The sequence below is a fragment of the Lutra lutra genome, chromosome 17 (genome assembly GCF_902655055.1).
Source record: "Lutra lutra chromosome 17, mLutLut1.2, whole genome shotgun sequence".
Classification (NCBI taxonomy): Eukaryota; Metazoa; Chordata; class Mammalia; order Carnivora; family Mustelidae; genus Lutra; species Lutra lutra.
In genome coordinates this window covers 52,792,758-52,810,853 of record NC_062294.1, presented here as the reverse complement: position 1 = coordinate 52,810,853, position 18,096 = coordinate 52,792,758, and the positions used below count along the sequence as shown (strand labels likewise).

General features: G+C 53.1%; 2 protein-coding genes across 12 annotated transcripts; one reads left to right on the top strand and one right to left on the bottom strand.

Moving 5' to 3' along the window:
• Positions 1–4,918: 4,918 nt before the first annotated feature.
• BCL2L12 (BCL2 like 12) lies at positions 4,919–11,462 on the bottom strand. Of its 6 annotated transcripts, none has more exons than XM_047709725.1 (8): positions 11,327–11,425; positions 11,141–11,257; positions 10,572–10,686; positions 10,237–10,379; positions 9,279–9,365; positions 9,085–9,176; positions 7,263–7,550; positions 4,919–5,135 (listed from the first exon to the last, which is right to left on the bottom strand). In XM_047709725.1, exons 3-8 carry the CDS (start codon positions 10,676–10,678, stop codon positions 5,085–5,087), a joined length of 768 nt encoding a protein of 255 aa, XP_047565681.1. In that variant the 5' UTR covers positions 10,679–10,686; positions 11,141–11,257; positions 11,327–11,425; the 3' UTR covers positions 4,919–5,084. The 6 variants fall into 6 exon arrangements, with proteins under 6 accessions (XP_047565681.1, XP_047565682.1, XP_047565684.1 ...); XM_047709726.1 differs by having other exon boundaries at positions 11,141–11,226; positions 11,327–11,400; XM_047709728.1 differs by lacking the exon at positions 11,141–11,257 and having other exon boundaries at positions 9,085–9,152; positions 11,327–11,461.
• Positions 11,463–11,548: 86 nt separating this feature from the next.
• On the top strand, positions 11,549–17,798 carry IRF3 (interferon regulatory factor 3). Of its 6 annotated transcripts, none has more exons than XM_047709719.1 (9): positions 11,549–11,749; positions 12,425–12,597; positions 13,252–13,423; positions 13,510–13,580; positions 14,231–14,423; positions 14,522–14,902; positions 16,097–16,228; positions 16,724–17,006; positions 17,040–17,786. In XM_047709719.1, the coding sequence occupies exons 2-9, from the start codon at positions 12,433–12,435 to the stop codon at positions 17,230–17,232; spliced, it is 1,590 nt and encodes a 529-aa protein (XP_047565675.1). In that variant the 5' UTR covers positions 11,549–11,749; positions 12,425–12,432; the 3' UTR covers positions 17,233–17,786. The 6 variants fall into 6 exon arrangements, with proteins under 6 accessions (XP_047565675.1, XP_047565674.1, XP_047565676.1 ...); XM_047709718.1 differs by having other exon boundaries at positions 11,549–11,753; XM_047709720.1 differs by having other exon boundaries at positions 11,578–12,597; positions 17,040–17,187; positions 17,654–17,680.
• Positions 17,799–18,096: the final 298 nt, after the last annotated feature.

Below are 18,096 nucleotides of genomic sequence, written 5' to 3'. Positions count from 1 at the left end.
GGCTCGATCCCAGGACTCTGAGATCATGACCTGAGCCGAAGGCAGAGGCTTTAACCCACTGAGCCACCCAGGCGCCCCTTGTATCTTTTTTTTAAAGATTTTATTCTATTTATTCATGAGAGACAGAGAGAGAGAGGCAGAGGCAGAGAGAGAGGCGGGCTCCCTGGAAGCCTGATGCAGGACTCGATCCCAGCACCTCAGGATCACGACCTGAGCTGAAGGCAGATGTCTAACTGAGCCATTCCGGAGCCCTGCAGATCTTCTTTTATTAAATCCATTCAAGTCTTTTGCCTGGTTTTACAAATGGTGTTGTTTTCTTATTCATGAATTGTAAACATTTTTTATAGAGACAGAGATGCAGGTGTCTGTCAGGCATATCTACTTTGAATATTTTCTCCCAATCTGTGACCTGTCTTTTCAGTTTCAGTTTTCAAATATTGTCTTTTGAAGAGCAGACATGTTAAGGTTTTTTTTTTTTTTTTTTTAGATTTTATTTATTTATTTGACAGACAGAGATCACAAGTAGGCAGAGAGGCAGGCAGAGAGAGAGGAGGAAGCAGGCTCTGCTGAGCAGAGAGCCCGATGCGGGGCTCAATCCCAGGACCCCGGGACCATGACCCGAGCCGAAGGCAGAGGCCCAACCCACTGAGCCACCCAGGAACCCCAAGGTGTTTTTTTTAAAGTTTATTATTATTATTATTTTCAAGGATTTTATTTATTTATTTGACAGACAGAGATCACAAGCAGGCAGAGAGGCAGGCAGAGAGAGAGAGAAGTGAAAGCAGGCTCCCTGCTGAGCAGAGTCTGATGCGGGCTCGATCCCAAGGAACCTGGGATCATGACCTGAGCCGAAGGCAGAGGCTTAACCCACTGAGCCACCCAGGCGCCCCTTATTATTTTTTAGTCATCTCTCCACCCCAAGTGGGGCTCAAACTCACAATCCTGAGATCAACGGTCCTATTTTCTTCCGACTGAGCCACTTAGGTGCCCGACAAACTACCTTTTTAACACTAGGAAATAACCTAATGTCATTGAAAAGGAGGTTGCATTGGGCAGGGGGATACACAGGTACAGAGTCCAGGAAAGTGGTCTGAGCTGAAATTAGAGATGGGGGAGGTGTCCCCGAGGAACTATGCATCTTCCAGGGTGGTGGCCACTCCCCATGTGGGGCTAATGAACACTGGACTGTGGCAAATCGGAATGAGATGTACTCCAAGTGGTGAAGACTTACAGGGGCGCCTGGGTGGCTCAGTTGGTTAAGCATCTGCCTTCGGCTCAGGTCATGATCTCAGGGTCCTGGGATCAAGCCCCATGCTGGGCTCCTGCTCAGCAGGAGCCCGCTTCTTCCTCTCCCACTCCCCCTGCTAATGTTCCCTCTCTCGCTGTGTCTCTCTCTGTCAAATAAATAAATAAAATCTTTAAGAAACAAAAGAGAAGAAAAGAGAAAAGAAAATTCAAGGGGTCATGAACTGGGATGGGACAATCTGACATCTCTCCCTAAACTTGAACTCAGGCCTTTCTTTGATTACAAATGTGGACAACACATCAAACTAGAATTAGTTGCTGTGGCCTAGTCCCCGACATCAATCACAGATGCTTGCAAGTCACATGAATTGTCGCCAATATTCATGTGATGGGCAGAATTCATATATTTTTTTTAAAGATCTTATTTACTTATTTGTCAGACAGAGAGAGAGAGCACAAGTGGGAGAGCAGCAGAGGGAGAGAGAGAAGCCGAATTCCCACTGAGCAGGCAGCCCGATGCGGGGCTCAATCCCAGGACCCTGGGATCATGACCTGAGCTGAAGGCAGAGGCTTAACTGACTGAGCCCGCCAGGCGCCCTGATGGGCAGAAGTATAAGACAGCCTCCAGGATCTCTGCCCCTAGCGTGATTTACCAAGGATTATGCTTGACCTATACGACAAAAGAGATGGATATCACTCTGACTAGGCTACCTTATATGGCAAGGGTGAAGAGATTTTGCAGATGTAATAAAGACCCCAAATCCATTAATCTTAATTAAAAAGAGTCAACTTGGGGCGCCTGGGTGGCTCAGTGGGTTAAGCCGCTGCCTTCGGCTTGGGTCATGATCTCAGGGTCCTGGGATCAAGCCCCGCATCGGCCTCTCTGCTCAGCGGGGAGCCTGCTTCCCCCTCTCTCTCTGCCTGCCTCTCTGCCTCCTTGTGATCTCTGTCAAATAAATAAATAAAATCTTTAAAAAAAAAAAGTCAACTTAATCAGATGGAAGCACTTTATTTATTTACTTGTTTATTTTTTATGATTTTATTTATTTATCTGAGAGAGAGCATGAAGGGGAGAGATCAGAGGGAGAAGCAGACTCCCCATTGAGCAGGGGGCCAGATGCAGTACTCGATCCTGGGACTCCAGGATCACAACCTGAGCCGAAGGCAATCCCTTAAGCAACTGAGCCACCCAGGAATCCCATAGTTTATTACTATTTTATTTTTATTTTTAAAGATTTTATTTATTTATTTGACAGACAGATCACAAGCAGGCAGAGAGGCAGGCAGAGAGAGAGGAGGAAGCAGGCTCCCTGCTGAGCAGAAAGCCCGACGCGGGACTCGATCCCAGGACCCTGGGATCATGACCTGAGCCAAAAGCAGAGGATTTAACCCACTGAGCCACCCAGGTGCCCCTTATTATTTTTTTAAAGTAAACTCCAGGGGTGCCTGGGTGGCTCAGTGGGTTAAAGACTCTGCCTTCTGCTCCAGTCCTGATCCCAGGGTCCTGGAATTGAGCCCTAGTAGGTCTCTCTGCTCAGCAGGGAGCCTGCTTCCTCCTCCCCACCTACCCCGCCCTCTGCCTGCTTTTCTGCCTACTTGTGATCTGTCAAATAAATAAATAATTTTTTTTTTTAAATGTCATTCCTGGGGCGCCTGGGTGGCTCAGTGGGTTAAAGCCTCTGCCTTTGGCTCAGGTCATGATCCCAGGGTCCCGGGATTGAGCCCCGAATCAGGGTCTCTGCTCAGCAGGGAGCCTGCTTTCTCCTCTCTCTGCCTGCCTTTCTGCCTCCTTGTGATCTCTGTCTGTCAAATAAATAAATAAAATCTTAAAAATGTCATTCCTTCTCTACTTGGAATACACAGTTATGGGACCCACCATAGTTTTTTTTTTTTTTTTTTTGTCTTTTTTAAGATTTTCATTTATTTATTTGACAGTGAGAAAGGGAACACAAACAGTGGGAGTGGGAGAGGGAGAAGCAGGCCTCCCGCTGAGCAGAGCCCCATGGAGGCCTTGATCCCAGGACCCTGGGATCACGACCTGAGCCAAAGGCAGACACTCAAGGACTGAGCCACTGAGATACCCAGCCGCACCCCCCCAACCCCCGCCTTTTAAATTAGTATGTTAACATAATGAAGCCGCACCAGTGTTGCGATACCAGGAACTTTTATGTTAATATTGAAATCTTTATTTCCAGGGATGCCTGGGTAGCTCAGTGGGTTAAAGCCTCTGCCTTCGGCTCAGGTCATGGTCTCAGGGCCCTGGGATTGAGCCCCACATCAGGCTCTCTGCTCAGCGGAGAGCCTGCTTCCCCCTCTCTCTGCCTGCTGCTCTGCCTACTTGTGATCCCTCTGTCAAATAAATAAAATCTTTAAAAAAAGAAAAAAGAAATCTTTAGTTCAAAATTCCAATTTGCAGGAGTTTTGTTCTATAGAGTCACTGTGGACACTGAGTGGATGCAGACCCTTTGCTCCTGGAGGAAATACAGGGGCAGCTTCCTGCCGGCCTCTCATTACAACTTGCGTCAACCCATCAATACATAACCTTATTTTATGTGCTTTCTGTTCAAATACACCTTATTGAATACATAGTGATTCGTTCACACTGAAGTCACAGCCCACAGCGCTAGGATGCATGCCTGGGCCAAGCTTATCCTAACAAGACACATCCCAGCCTTCTTGCCCTTAGGAAGCCTCCTGGGTTCATTTTAAACAATGAAATTGGGCATGTCTGGGTGGCTCAGTTGGTTCAATATCTGACTCCTGGTCTCCACTCGGGTCATGATCGCGGGCTCTTGGGATCCAGGTCTGCATGGTGAGGGGGGAGGATTTTTTCCCTCACCCTCTGCTCCTCCCCACCAACTCACGTGCTCTCTAAAATACAAGAAATCACCCCTAAAAGTACAAATATGCTAAGAAACGTGGCACCACATAGTTCGAGGAAAGGATGCTTATCTGCAGAGTGAGAGCAGAAGGAGGAAGGCAGGGTGTCCTCCTGCTCAACCTTAGCCAAAAAGGTCCGCGCTGGGTGAGTCAAATCTTGCTTCTCTGGGCATTTGCATGCCAACCAACAACCACAAAACCCAGTGAGTGTTAACTTGGGGGCTACAAATAAATTTTAGCGAGTAGGCAAATTCGCAAATATGGAATCTGTGAATAATGAGGAATAACGGCTAAGCGGTTTCCTTTGTGATTATGTGCATCTCATTTTATGCGCTTATAGACGTAATTTTGTGAGGGGGGGGTGGCAGCCCTGAAAAGGTGATACCCCTGGTTATATACAGATGGGGAGTAACCAGCCAAAAATGTTCAGAAGAAGCAGTGGGAGGAGAAGAACAAGAAGAGGGTGGTGTTCTGGAGGTCCTGTGTAGGAAGATCATAGCTTTCTTCTGGAACTAGCTAGAAAGACTAGCTAGAAAGACTTCATGACCATCAACACAGGATAATCTGGAAATGATGCAACAAGAAAAAACATGGAATTAGCTGGAACTGTATCCACAGATATCCTCAAGCAGGTTGTACGTTCAAGTGACAGGCACTTGAAGGTGCTCCAAATAAGTATTTCTAGAATGAATGAACTGGCTCTTTCCTCAATTCATAAACCAGAGAGAGAGATCTCTTACCCAAATCTCCTACTTAGAACTTAAGTTTTCGAGAGAAGGGACAAACAGTTCAATACCTGACAAAGTTTTTAATATGAAAAAAATCTTAATTTCTTTTTGGCAAAAACAGGGAGGGCAGCCACCACCCCACAGCCCTGAGTGGAATAGGGAGGCTTGGACAAGCACACAAAGAACAGAGAGACAGGAGGTCTAATCTTGTAGCAGCTTCTGAGGAAGATCTCAGTCCAGGGGTAAGTTCAAGTCCACGGGTGAAATGGCGAGGATGCCCTCCTGGAGGGGAAAAGTGGAAGAGCTCGTGAGCATTCACAGGAAGATCCTGTCCTCCATTCACAGTGGCATCCCCACCAGCCCAATGACAGCAGAGACAGGGACAGGGGTGGGAGGAGGAGGATCCGAAGAATCAGAGACCCAGGGGTGGATAGGGACAGAGTCCTGGGAAAAGGGAGGAGAGACAAAGCCCCAGGGTGGAGGGCAGAGCACCAGTGTCATGGAGACAGAGAGACAGGGACCAGAGACTCAGAGACAGGGAGCAGGGTCCCGGGGTTGTAACGATCAAGAGCGTTGGCTTCGCGTCAAAGTCCTGAGTCCAATCCTCTGCATGAGGGACAATCTCCATAAAATCGGGATAACATCCAATCCCAGAAGGTTGTCGTGGGGTTTAAATGGAATCATTCCACTAAAAGTCCTTGGCTGTGCATGTGGCCAAACAAAAACAGAAACAAAAAACAAAACAACCCCCCCAAAAGCCCCCAAAACAAAACAAAAGAACAATTTCACAAATAAATAAGCTTCTGCACTGAGCTCCAGACACGCATATCAGCTGTCCCCTCCTCATCTCCCTTTGAGGTCTGAAGGACGTCTCTCCCCTACCTGGACCACTTCCGATCATCTCTGACTCTTCTTCCAACCTGCTCCTCCCCCCCTGCTCCTCCCTGTCTCAGGGAGCATCGGAAGCAGCCCTACTGCATCAGGCCGGCATCCTTGATTTCCGTCTCCCACTCATTAGCACTCCTAAATAGCACTCGTAATTCACTCATAAGCAAAATCTGTCCGTTCTACCTCTGAATTAACTGGGAGACTCCTCCACTACCGCCACTGCGGTCGGATCCAACCTCATCTCCTCCCTGAACCAGCGGACACCTCCCAACTCCCTACTTCCGCCTCGCCCAATACGGTATCGCCCCATGAGGCCGCTAGAGGGCGCAAGTTAACACCTAAATCAGCTCACGTTGTCCTCCGCTCAGAGAGCTCGCTCAGTCAGCGCCCAAGTTCTTACCTTCACAAGCCCCGCCCCCACCTGCTCTCATCTCTCGCCCTCCCCCCTTCGCTCACCCTGCTTCAGCCCTACGGGCCTCTCTGCTCCTCAAACACCCCTGGCCAGCTCCTGCCACTCTGTGAAGCAAATAGTTTCATCAGTACCCTGCAGCCCAATCCATCTCTGAGCCTGGCCTTGAATTTAAAGCAGTGAGCAAGCTAGGTAGGACTCCCTGGTCTTCTGAAGCCGATAGGTCGGGGCCAAGAGAAAACAAAAAGCAGAAAGAAATATAAGTAAAGCAAGTCAATCCTACCATCTGGTAGAAGCTGTGCGTTAGAAGGTGCAGGGTGTAATGAAGGAAGTAAAGCAATGAAGAGGCAAAGGGAGCGGGTGGGAGGGGATGGAGGTGGCTCTGGTTTCAAACGGGGACTAGGGGAGGCCTCACAAGAAGGTGACACCCGAATGGAGCAGAGGAAGTGACACGGGGATACCTGGGCAGGTGCATTCTGGCAGGCAGTGTCAGAGCAGACAGTCACCAGATAATCACGCAAATGCCCACAGGGTGCCAAGATCTTACAATGGTCCCATTTTAATCTTTACAATAACCCTTTAAGATGGGTACTTCTACTTGCCCTACCTGACGGATAAGGAAACCGAGGCCCAGGACACCTGGGTGGCTCAGTGGGTTAAGCCTCTGCCTTCCGCTGGGGTCATGATCTCAGGGTCGTGGGATCAAGTCCCGCATCCGGCTCTCTGCTCAGCAGGGAGCCTGCTTCCCCACCCCCTCCTCTCTCTCTGCCTGCTTCTCTGCCTACTTGTGATCTCTCTCTGTCCATGAATAAATAAAAATCTTAAAAAAAAAAAAAAAAAAAAGGAAACCAAGGCCCAGGAAGGGGTCTCCTATGTTTCCCACTCGAAACTGTCAGTGTGTATCAGAATGGTTTAAGCCGGGCACAGGGTCCTTATTGATTACCTACTGGTGTACAGCTGGTACTCAATTAACACAAAACAACTGAATGATTGGGCTGGGAGAACACCTGTCATGTCTGAAAAGAAGCCGAAGAAGCCAGCCCCCAACCCCACCACACAGACACAAGTTACAGTTGGGTAAAGGGGGGCCCAGAGAAGCTCTGGCAGCTCACCCAGCCCCCGTGTGCCTGGATCCAGGGCCCGAAGCTGTGCACGTGCTCCACACTGAGTCCAGCCAGGGTGCCCCCAAGCCGGGCCACGCGGCGGCTCAGCTCCATGGCCAGGGCCAGACGGGCCAGGGGCTCCGGGGAAGGCGGAGGAGGCCCAGGGCAGGGCAAGTTGGGGCGTGGGCGGCTAGGAAGAGGGCTGTCCTCCCGGTTGGAAAAGAGCTCCGCCAGGCGGGCGAAGGAGCCCGCGGAGAGGCGGGCCAGCTTTCCACGCAGGGCCGGGTCCGAGGCCAGCTGTGGGGCGGGGAAGAGAAGAGACTGGGTCGGCCTCCGCCACGCCCCCGCAGCCAGCCAATAGGAGACTACCAGGCGTGACTTCCTGGTTAAAGCAGTCCAGACATTGAAGCTCAAAGCCACGCCCATCCCTCACACCAGCCAATCATAAACCAGAATCTGAGGTCTCCGCCAAACTACTCCTAGAAAGGTGGCCGACAGCCAATGAGGGCCAAAGCCCTAATTAGCTGAGTTCTAGAATACAGATCTTATAGCCACGCCCCCTAGAGGTTCCCTGAGAGTCCCCGGAGCCAGACTGGTCCCTACGACAACCCTGCCTTCCACCGTACAATTAATATTATAGGATCATACACTTTCCCCAAGCTCCTGAGCCAATCAAGTTCCAGGAGCGAATCATAAGCTAGACCTCCTCCGGCTGCTATTTCCCCCCACATTCCAAGGCATACCCCTATACAGCTAACCAGGGTTTCATATTTTAGACAGCCCTCTCCGAACAAACTCCCTTCCCACTACCATACAGTCCCTAATTCCTCAACTGGTCCCAGTTCCCCAGATCACGTTTCGGGTGCCCACACCCCTTGTCTAAAGGTCACACCCCTCTCACTGTGAATCCAAAACTACCCTGACCTTATTCAACCAGTAGCGGAGAAGCTTAGCACGTCTGACCCCATAATGCTTCTATTTCCCTTACTGCTGGGACCTATAGTTTAGAAACTTCTGCTTAGCTCTGCACGTAGGCATACTACAGCTAAGATTCACAAAAACGGCTCTTTTACCGGAAATCTACCTCACCGGAGGAGATAAGGAAGTCCTTACAGAAATGACGACGCTCTATGTAAGATTTACAGGAACGACATGACCTGTACACAAAGATCAACTGACCAAGGATAGGGAGCGGGGGTGGCTCAGTCGGTTAAGGGTCTGCCTTCCGCTCAGGTCATGATCCCAGGGTCCTGGAATGGAGCCCCATGTCGGACTCCCCGCTGGGCTGGGAGTCCGCTTCTCTCTCTCCCTCTGCCTTCCCCACCCTCACCCTGCTCATTCTCTCTCTCTCTCTCTCTCTCTCTCTCTCTCAAATAAAGAAATAAAATCTCTAATCAATAAATAAAACCTCTCGAAAGAAAAAACTGACCGAGGACAAAAGAAGTTACACAACCTTCCTCTGTTGTCTATAGACGGCAGCCACTTTTTGACTCCAATCCCCATCCCCTTCCCCTTCCTAACATAAAAGCAGCTCAGATCTCAGGCTGGGGGAGACGGTTCTTTGAGACAGTTGTATGCCATCTCCTCGGTGTGCTGCCTTTCCAAATAAAGTCGCTTTCCTTACCCCAACATCTTAGCTCTCAGCTCACTGGCCTGTGGTGCTGGGAGCAGAATGGGCTTGGACCCCATTACAAACCCTTCATAGAAGCGGAGACCCACCCTCTCCTCACCTGACCATCTAATGAGAATGCAGATCCAGGTTCTGATCCCAGTGCCCAGCCATCCCGCAATCCCCATCCCAGCTAAGGGATGGAACAGACAGCCTTGTCACCTTCTGATTGATGACTTCTGCCTCTTCCTCCAGCAAGGCCACCAGCTTCCGCAGTAGGGCTTCCTTCTCTGTGGGTGGGGCTCCCTGTAACTCTGGGGGTGTGTGTGGAGGGCAAAAGAGAATCAGCTGGGGGCAGAACCCTGCCCACCCTTCTGCCCTCATCCTTCTCTGTCCGGGGCCCCTTGGTCCCTCACCTGGGCTAGGTGGGGATCTCAGTTGCTCTTGGACTAGTTGTTCCAGCCGCTGGGCCACCAGAGCATAGAAATCTGGAGTTGCTGGGCCTGGGGTCAAAAGAGCCAATGATGGGTCTCTGGGACATTGAGAAGTTATGGATTCTCTCCTTGACCCAACCATCTTGCCAGGTTGCAATGATTTCCATTTCATAGTGAGGTAAACTGAGACCCACTGAGCACACTTGGTAAAAGGACTTGGTACTTCCCATTTACTGTGTCCCCCAAACTAGACTTAGAATGTTACAGCCAAACTAGACCTTGAAGATGATCCTATCCAGGACAGGCAAACGCAGGGCACTCCCGCGATTACCACCCTACCTACCCCTTGCTGGTTTCAGGCGTCATCAACTGATCACAGAACTCTTCTTCCCCAGCTGTGAAATCCCTTTCAAGTAAGCACTGCTGGTAGCCATTACTAGTCTATCAAGGCTCCCACATGAGTAACCCATATGGTTACTCTTGACCATGCCCAAGGACACCCCTCCACACACATGCACACATTCCTACTTTGCTTCTGGAGAAATATAGGAACAAGAAACAAAAGAAATTTCCTAGACTCATGTAGCCAAACAGCCAGGGAGTTGTGACTGAAAACCAGGTCTCCTTCCTCCCTACTGCCGGTACTGGAGGCTACAAAGTCCCAGGGGTAGGGAAGGATGCAAGGGAGGAGAGAGATAACAAACAGAAAGGTACCAAAAGCCCCCTTGGGAAGGCAGTTCACAGAATGTAACAGGGGGTGGGGGAGCAGAGAATGTGAGAGTAGTTCCCACTCAGCTCCCATCTTAGCTGAGTGATCTTGGGCTACTTCCTTATCCTTTCTATGCTTTAAAGAATCAAAGCTTCTTAAAAACAACAACAACAACAACAAACAAAGCTTCTGGCCCTACCGGTTCATGGGTGATCTAGGGAAATCTCTTACCAGGCTCTGAAACATAGCATGGGCGGAGGGGCAGGGAGCAAGGCCGAGGGGATTCAGGGGGAACTGCTCCTCGACCCAGGGGGCAGGGAAGACATCGTCGAAGGCGGCTCAGGAAATCTGTTGGCTCCTCCTGGGCAGGACTCCTGGGAAAGGGGACCTCAGAGAGTGACCCCAGAGGCCCCTTTGCAAGCAGTCCCTTTTTCCTCCCACTGAGGGCCTCTTGGTGCAACCCCAGGGACAAGGAAAAGAGCCAGATATAAAGAGACAAGGCACAAGAGTCAAGAGGGCCCCACCCCAGATGCAGGCCCCTGAGGGAGGAGGGCAACTCCTCTTACCTGGGTGGGACTGGAATGGGGGACCCGGCAGCCTCACCTCGCCTAAAGAAGGCAGCTAGGACTCTCACCGTGTCCTCCCGGAGGCCCAGCTCTTCCGAGCCTGCCATGGGGGCACCTGTGAAAGAGGGAGCTGGGGGATGGTCTCCAGGGTTGACGTGAGGTGGAGGATGGGGGCCCAAATGCCTCCTCCCTGAATAAGGAGGAGGCCGGGACCTGTGAGTCCCCAAGGGAAGAAAGGGCTGAGAGCTTTAACTCCTAAGTCCTTTAGAGGAGTTAGAGTCTGGGGACCGAGACTCTAGAGTCCTCGGAGGGAGAAGAGGGAGGAGGACGAAGACTCCTTGATCCTTGGAGAGGAAGAGGCTGGGGACCCGGATTCCTGGGTCTAAGAGAGAAAGGGACTGGGGGCTGGACTCGAGTTTTCGGAGAAGGGGGCTGGGGGATCTGAATTCTTGAGTCTGACAGAAAAGGGGACTCGGGACTCCGACTTCTGGATTCTGAAGGCATATGCCAAGGGGCTCGAGCTCTTAGAGAATCGGGAACTACGAATCCCAGCAGGCTTCATGACAAACCTTCCCCTCTATCCGCACTTGGCTCGCCGCGCAGCCTCCTTGGGAGGTGTAGTTCCCTTATCCGACCCAGGCTGGAATCTTGGGGTCTCGGGGCGCATGGATGTCGGAGAAGGGGGACTGAGGTGCCGGCTTCGAGATCCCGGCCTCTTCCCTTCTCACCCCAACCCTCCCAAAAGCCCGGCTTACCTGGGGCCGGAGCCGCCGCCCCCTCCTCCTTCACTGAACTTGCATAAACTTCTCTTAGTTCAACTTTCCCGCGCCTGCGCACTGGGCCGGGTTGGTGCCGGCCCTATTGTAGGAGAGGCGGAGCGCTGGGGCTCATCTAATTTGCATGTGACGTTCCCAGCATGCCGTTGGCCAGAAGGCCTAAAAAGGACATTGACGGGGGGCGGGCGTGCGGTCCGGGCTCTTGGTGCCGCCTCTTTGGCTCTGAAGTCTGTAGACTGACCGCAGTTGAAGTTTTTATTTCGTGAAATCGATAGAAAAGAAAACCGCATTGCTCTGAAGCTCAGCTGGCAGGAAGGAGGGTGTGCAGCTACAAGTTCCGAGAGCTATCGGACCTCCAAAAGCAGGGGTGGGTCCTAGCACTTTGCGCCCCCGACTCTTCACGTAGGTAACGGCGGATCTGGGGAATGGGTGGCGTCCGGACCGAGAAGCGCCAGAAAAAACGGGTCTCCCCTGAGAGTCTAGAGGAGGCACTGTACTCGGGAAAGTGAAGCAGCCAGGGGAGAAAGTGAAACAATGGCCGGTGCTGGAGGTCGGCTGTAAAAACAACATGACAACAACAGCAAAAAGTAGCGGGGAGGGTGGGAAAGGCAGGCGTCCTCACTGGGGGATCTAAGGGAGAGAAGAGTGGACCCTGAAAATGGGAGGCAGTCCACCCTATAAAGTGTGTGTGTGTGTGTGCGCGCGTGTGCGCGCGGGCGCCCTAGAAGAGCCAGGCTGTGTTTGGGGTGGGGTGGATGGAGGGTCTAGGGTGGAAATGGCTGAGCGGCTCTTCCGTGGGGCAGTTTGTAGAAGGGGTCTACAACACGGTTAAGTGCAGGAGGTAGAGATCTACAAGTGAATAACGTCTGCCCTGGCATAACTAGGGGAGGTTCTCTAACTTGGAAGTGGGGTTAACTGCATTGGGTGATGTGGGGGAGGGGAAAGGAGAAAAGGGTTTACCGCGGAAGAGGGAGGGATCTACACTGGCGGAATTGGGGAGGTAGGGGGCCTGCACAGAAGAAGGTGGGGAAAGAAGAGGGGGGCCGTCCGCGCCCACGAACTGCCCTCTAAGCGCAGGCCGGACCATGGGAACCCCAAAGCCGCGGATCCTGCCCTGGCTTGTGTCGCAGCTGGACCTGGGGCAGCTGGAGGGGGTGGCCTGGCTGGACGAGAGCCGCACACGCTTCCGCATCCCTTGGAAGCACGGCTTGCGGCAGGATGCCCAGCAAGAAGACTTCGGCATCTTCCAGGTGCGTGAGCTTCCGGAACACCGGGAACCCTGAGATAACCGCGGGGAAGAGGGGGGACTAGCAGGGGGCGGAGCCGAGGAAGCGGGGGTTAGCACGCTTGCAACTGGCAGGCGCTGACGCTGGCAGGTGGAGGTAGGTGGAGTTAGGACGAGACTGGGCAGGGTTAGTAGGATCAGCGGACTAGCAAGGTTGGAGGGGCCGGGTTCCGGAAAAAGAACCAGAAAAACAGGGTTAGAACTCGAAAGGAATGCAAAGGGAGCATTCAGGACTCGCAGAGGGCGGGGTCTTGGTCGTAGAATTCTGGGGACGGGTGTTGGAACCTTAGAGGCAAGACTTGGCCCGGAAGCTGAGGTGATTTCTCATCAAATTAGGATACACCAGTGGTGGTAACCCGAGTTGGAGTGCGAGGGGCGGGTTATTACAGAAGGTGTTCTGTAGCAGGTTGGTGGCAGAGTTGAGACACCCAGTAGGACCTGGAAGGCTGGCTTAGAAAGCAAAGCTTTTCAAAAGGTGAAGATAGGGGACCTTAGGATCCAGAGAATCCAAGAATTTGGGGTTGGATCCTTGCCGAGTTAGAACGTGCCAGGGGAGAGAACACTTGGGGCGGGGTCTTGGTCATCCTCCTCACTATCCTGGTACCCACTGGCTCCCCAGGCGTGGGCTGAGGCCAGCGGTGCCTACACTCCCGGAAAGGATAAACCTGATCTGCCCACCTGGAAGAGGAATTTCCGATCTGCCCTGAACCGGAAGGAGGGGCTGCGTTTAGCCGAGGATAGGAGCAAGGACCCCCACGACCCGCACAAGGTCTATGAGTTTGTGATCTCAGGTGTGCCAGAAGTGGGGCTTCACATGGAGAGGGTGGGATTTTAAGTGTCCCCAACACTCTGCTCTACTCACCACCTTCCTTGTCAGGAGCTGGGAACTTTCCTGAGTCGGACACATCACTGGGGACCAATGGTGGATGCAGTACCTTGGCTACCCAGGTGAGAATGCACCCCAGCCCTCCCGCCCCATCTGACCCATCTACTGTCTGTCTCCCCACGGCCTTGTTCAGGCGTCCTCTTCTCCCCCGGACCATCACCCCAGTCTTCCTCCTGAGCGTCCATCTTCTGCCCTGTGGGCTGTCCCGCGTCTGATCCCAAACTGACCCTGTCCCCCTGCCCAGAACCCTTCCATGGCTTCCAGCACCCTCAGGACAAAGTTCAGAGCTTTCCCCAGGCATCTAGGGCCCACAGACACCTACCCGGAATTTCATAGCTTCTGTTGCTAGAGTACCCTCAGCCTCCTGGGAACCCAGAACCATCCTACCCTTGACCTTGGTGTCTGTGCCAGGGCAAGTTCCCTCCGAAATTGTGTCCAGCCTTCTCTGCCCAGGTCTTCCTTGCACAGGGCCAGAACCTTGGGCTGGAATTAGCTGCTCCCCTTGGGCCCCAGTAGCACCCAGCATATACCAGAGCACATATTTTGCTCTCTGTGCCCATGGTTGTCTCCCTGCCTCCCGCAAACCCTCCTCACAGGAAGCCCCTTGAGGGCAAAGCTCAGGTCTGACTTCTCTCCTGATTCCAAAGCCTGGTCCATATGAAGTCTCTTGGAAGGGCTATGGAAATGCCAGATCCTTTTTTCTTCTCTCCAGGAAGACATACTAGAGGAGTTACTGAATGACATGGCCTTGGCCCCATTCCCAGATGGGGGGCCCTCGAGCCTGGCTGTGGTCCCTGAACAGACCCCTCCGTTCTTGCTGAGCCCCACCGTAGACATCCCTCCTCCCTGCCCAAACTCAGAGCCCCCGGAAAACCCACTGAGGCGGCTCTTGGTGCCTGAGGAAGGTGAGTTCCAAGTATGGGGTGGAAGGGGCTGGGGTGCCACGCCCCCTTATACTCTCTCTGTCTCACTCCCCCTTCATGTCACTTCTGCCACCACTCAGAGTGGGAGTTCGAGGTGACTGCCTTCTACAGGGGCCGCCAAGTCTTCCAGCAGACTGTCTTCTGCCCGAGGGGCCTGCGGCTGGTGGCATCAGAAGCAGGGGACGGGATGCTGCCTGGACAGCCAATCATATTGCCAGACCCTGGGGTATGGCTGACGGACAGGGGTGTGTTGGGCTACGTGAGGCGTGTGCTGAGCTGCCTGGGCGGGGGACTAGCTCTGTGCAGGGCAGGACAGCGGCTCTGGGCCCGGAGGCTGGGCCACTGCCACACATACTGGGCCTTGGGCGAGGAGCTCCTCCCTGACAGCAGTCACGGGCCCAGTGGTGAGGTCCCCAAGGATGAGGAAGGACACGTGTTCGACCTACGGCCTTTCGTGTCAGGTGAGTGAGGCAAGGCCTTCTGACTCTGCTGTGGAAAGACTAGGTCATGGTGGTTAAGAACTCTGGGTTCTGGGGGTGCCTGGATGGCTCCGTCGGTTAAGTGACTCTTGATTTCGGCTCAGGTCCTGATCTCATGGTTGTGAGATCAAGCCACCAAGTCGGGCTCTGCACTCAGCTTGGAGCCTGTTTAAGATTCTCTCTCTCTTCCTCTCTCTCTCTCTGCCCTTCCCCGCCACACTCCGTCCCTCTCTTTAAAAAAAAAAGAATAGATTTCAAATCTCCAGACTTCCAAGTTCCAGTTCAGGCCCTGCTGCTTTGCTTCTGCTATAACCGGGGGCAAACTATGGGGCTGCTCTGCATCTGCCCGAGGATGGTCTCTGCTGCTGGAGGCACAGGGCCCAGTGTGCAGAAGGTGCTCGAGGAATTAGCTGCCGTAGTCCTCATTGTTCCCAGTTATTCTTGTGGATAGACAGACGCAGGAAAGACAAGTCTTTAGGGCTTTGTTACTGGGTAGATATGTCTGCAGTGAAGGAAATGTTCTGGATTTGCACTGTCCCATCTGCTATCCACCAGCCACAGGTGGCTGTTGAGTACTTAGGCCAGTGCAACTGAGGAAGGGAGTTTTATTTTATTTTTAAAAGATTTTATTCATTCATTTGACAGGGAAACAGCGGGAGAGGGGGAAGCAGGCTTGCCACAGAGCAGACAGCCTGATGCAGGGCTCGATCCCAGGACCCCAGGATCACGACCTGAGCTGAAGGCAGCTGCTTAATGACTGAGCCACCCAGCTCCTCCTCTGTTTGCTTTTAATTAGTTACTACTTAAACAGAAATAGCCGCAGTGGCTAGTGGCTACTACCAGGAGAATGTGGCCTTAGGGGGTTAAAGAGCAGAAACTGCCAGCCACCTTGTACTCCAGAATCAGGGAAGTCCTTGCGGAGAGTGTACTCCTTCCTATCCCAAATGAGGGCAGGGGTGGGGGGGGTCAGTGCAGAGCTTCCAGCCCCACCCCGATGGGAGGAAAAAAAAAATTTAAGATTGTGCTGGAACTTTTCCTAGATTAGCAGCCATCTGGTCATGCTGTAGGTATGTCAGGCTTCACGTCAGGGGAGAAGGTGAGGCTGATAGGTCGGGGGCGGGGGGAGAGGGCAGGGTGGGGCAGGTGGTGGAGGGTCCTCCTCCCATGCCTGACTAGGATCTCGGGCCTCCAGATCTGATTGCCTTCCTCGAAGGAAGCCGACACTCACCACGCTACACCCTCTGGTTCTGCATGGGGGAGCCATGGCCCCAGGACCAGCCGTGGACCAAGAAGCTCGTGATGGTCAAGGTGCTGCAGTCCTGGGCTTCTGGAGCTAAGGGGTGGATCTTAAGGAAGGGAGGAGGAACTACAACTCCCAGAAGCCCTCTGAGGAACTACAACTTCCAAGAGTCTCTGCAACCACCAGTTCCTCATCCTCAGGAGCTTCTGGGTGTCCCTCTCCTGGCCTCACCCCCAGAACCTGTTTTGAACTCTGAAAACCATGTGGAAGTCGGTCCTAGCAGCCTCTGTGAGGAACTACGGTGCCTCCGAGTCCTGACCACAAGCTGTCCCGCCCTAGCTTCTGGGAACCCCTCCAGCATTTCAGCCCTAGGAAACTTCTCAGACCACTGGTGGTTGTGGTTATGGGGTGGGGAACTACAACTCCCAGCAGCCCTGGGCCTACTGATTCATCCTGGGTGACAGTGGGCGCTGCTGGGAGTTGTAGTTTTCCAACCCCACCCTTGACAGTAAACTGTATTGAGTGTTTCCCCTGACTCCTGTTTCTCCCCCCACCTCCTGCAGGTTGTTCCCACATGCCTGAGGGCCCTGCTGGACATGGCACGCTCAGAGGGTGCTTCCTCACTGGAGAACACTGTGGACCTGCACATTTCCAACAGCTACCCACTCTCTCTCACATCAGAGCAGTACAAGGCCTACCTCCAGGACCTGGTCGAGGACATGGATTTCTAGGCCACGGGGGAGGTCTGATCCCTCACTCCTCACGGGTGCTGCCCCCTCGTGCCTTCACCTCGGCCAATAAACTATTTCTTGCCACTGTCACCACTTGTGTGCCTGGTGTTGGGTGTCAGCTGGGTCTCAGCTAGGTCCAGGGTAGCCCTGACCTAGACTGGGCGTTATTCCTTCTTAGGGCCTCAGCGTACCCATCTGTGCAAGCAACTCCCACCCCAGATGCTCTCTGCATGAGGACAGACACTGTGCAGGGGGCAGGTGATACCTGTCACCTCCTTACCTCTTCCCTGGACCTGGTGAGGAGGGGACAGTCACCCCCATTTTACAGACCAAGACACTGATGCTTGGAGAAAAGCAAGGGTCACAAAGCAAGAAACACAAGATGGGTTAGAATCCAGTCTGACTCCAGGGGTGCTGCTCTCCAAGGGGGGCCCTGGGGCAGAATCTAGAACCCCTGTCTTGTCTATGAACAGTTCAGGCCACTGTCCAGTTAGCAAAGAACCTTTCACCTGGATCATCCTGTCAGTTGGGGGCGGGGGCCTTAGGTCCCCCCGCAGCTCCTGCTGGGCGACCTCAGGCAAGTCCTCCCTTCCAGGCCCTGAGCCCCGCTCTGCACTGGGTTGGAACAGGCAGTTCTAGAGAAGTTCTGGGCTTTAGCCTTAAAGACTGCCCACCCCAGAGGGGACTGATGGAGGCCAGTGTGGCCCTGACTCACTCTGTGGCCCCTGCTGCTCTGTGCCTCAGTTTCCCTCTCTACTGCAGGAGAATGGATAAGATCACTGCAGCCTCGGAGGACTGGTAAAAAGAGAATCCAATTCAATGGGGGACAAAGGTCCTACTGCTGGGGCAATTCCAGGGCAGACCGATAGCACCCAGGTGCCCCGAGCTTGGAAGACACCGAGCAAGTGGGACCTGGGACCCCAACCTCCCACCCACTGCCACTTTCTGTCAAGAACAGCGGCTGAGGAGCACCTGGGTGGCTCAGCGGTTAAGCCTCTACCTTCAGCTCAGGTCATAATCTCGGGGTCCTGGGATCAGCCCTGCATCAGGCTCTCTGCTCAGCAGGGAGTCTGCTTCCCTCTCTCTCTCTGCCTGCCTCTCTGCCTACTTGTGATCTCTCTCTCTGTCAAATAAATTTAAAAAAGAAAAAAAAAAGTAGCGGCTGACTATGTACCAGGGGTACGAGAAGTGCTTCATTTGCCTGG

Bases quoted from the DNA above. Each gene is read 5' to 3' on its own strand.
- BCL2L12 (XM_047709724.1), bottom strand. From the start codon at position 10,678: ATGGCAGGCTCGGAAGAGCTGGGCCTCCGGGAGGACACGGTGAGAGTC. The intron at 9,177-9,278 runs GTGAGGGACCAA...ACACACCCCCAG, and splicing joins GAGATCCCCACCTAGCCCAG to AGTTACAGGGAGCCCCACCC. The intron at 7,551-9,084 runs GTGACAAGGCTG...CCCGCCCCACAG, and splicing joins CAGAAGTCATCAATCAGAAG to CTGGCCTCGGACCCGGCCCT.
- IRF3 (XM_047709719.1), top strand. From the start codon at position 12,433: ATGGGAACCCCAAAGCCGCGGATCCTGCCCTGGCTTGTGTCGCAGCTG. The intron at 14,424-14,521 runs GTGAGTTCCAAG...GCCACCACTCAG, and splicing joins GCTCTTGGTGCCTGAGGAAG to AGTGGGAGTTCGAGGTGACT. The intron at 16,229-16,723 runs GTGCTGCAGTCC...CACCTCCTGCAG, and splicing joins AGAAGCTCGTGATGGTCAAG to GTTGTTCCCACATGCCTGAG.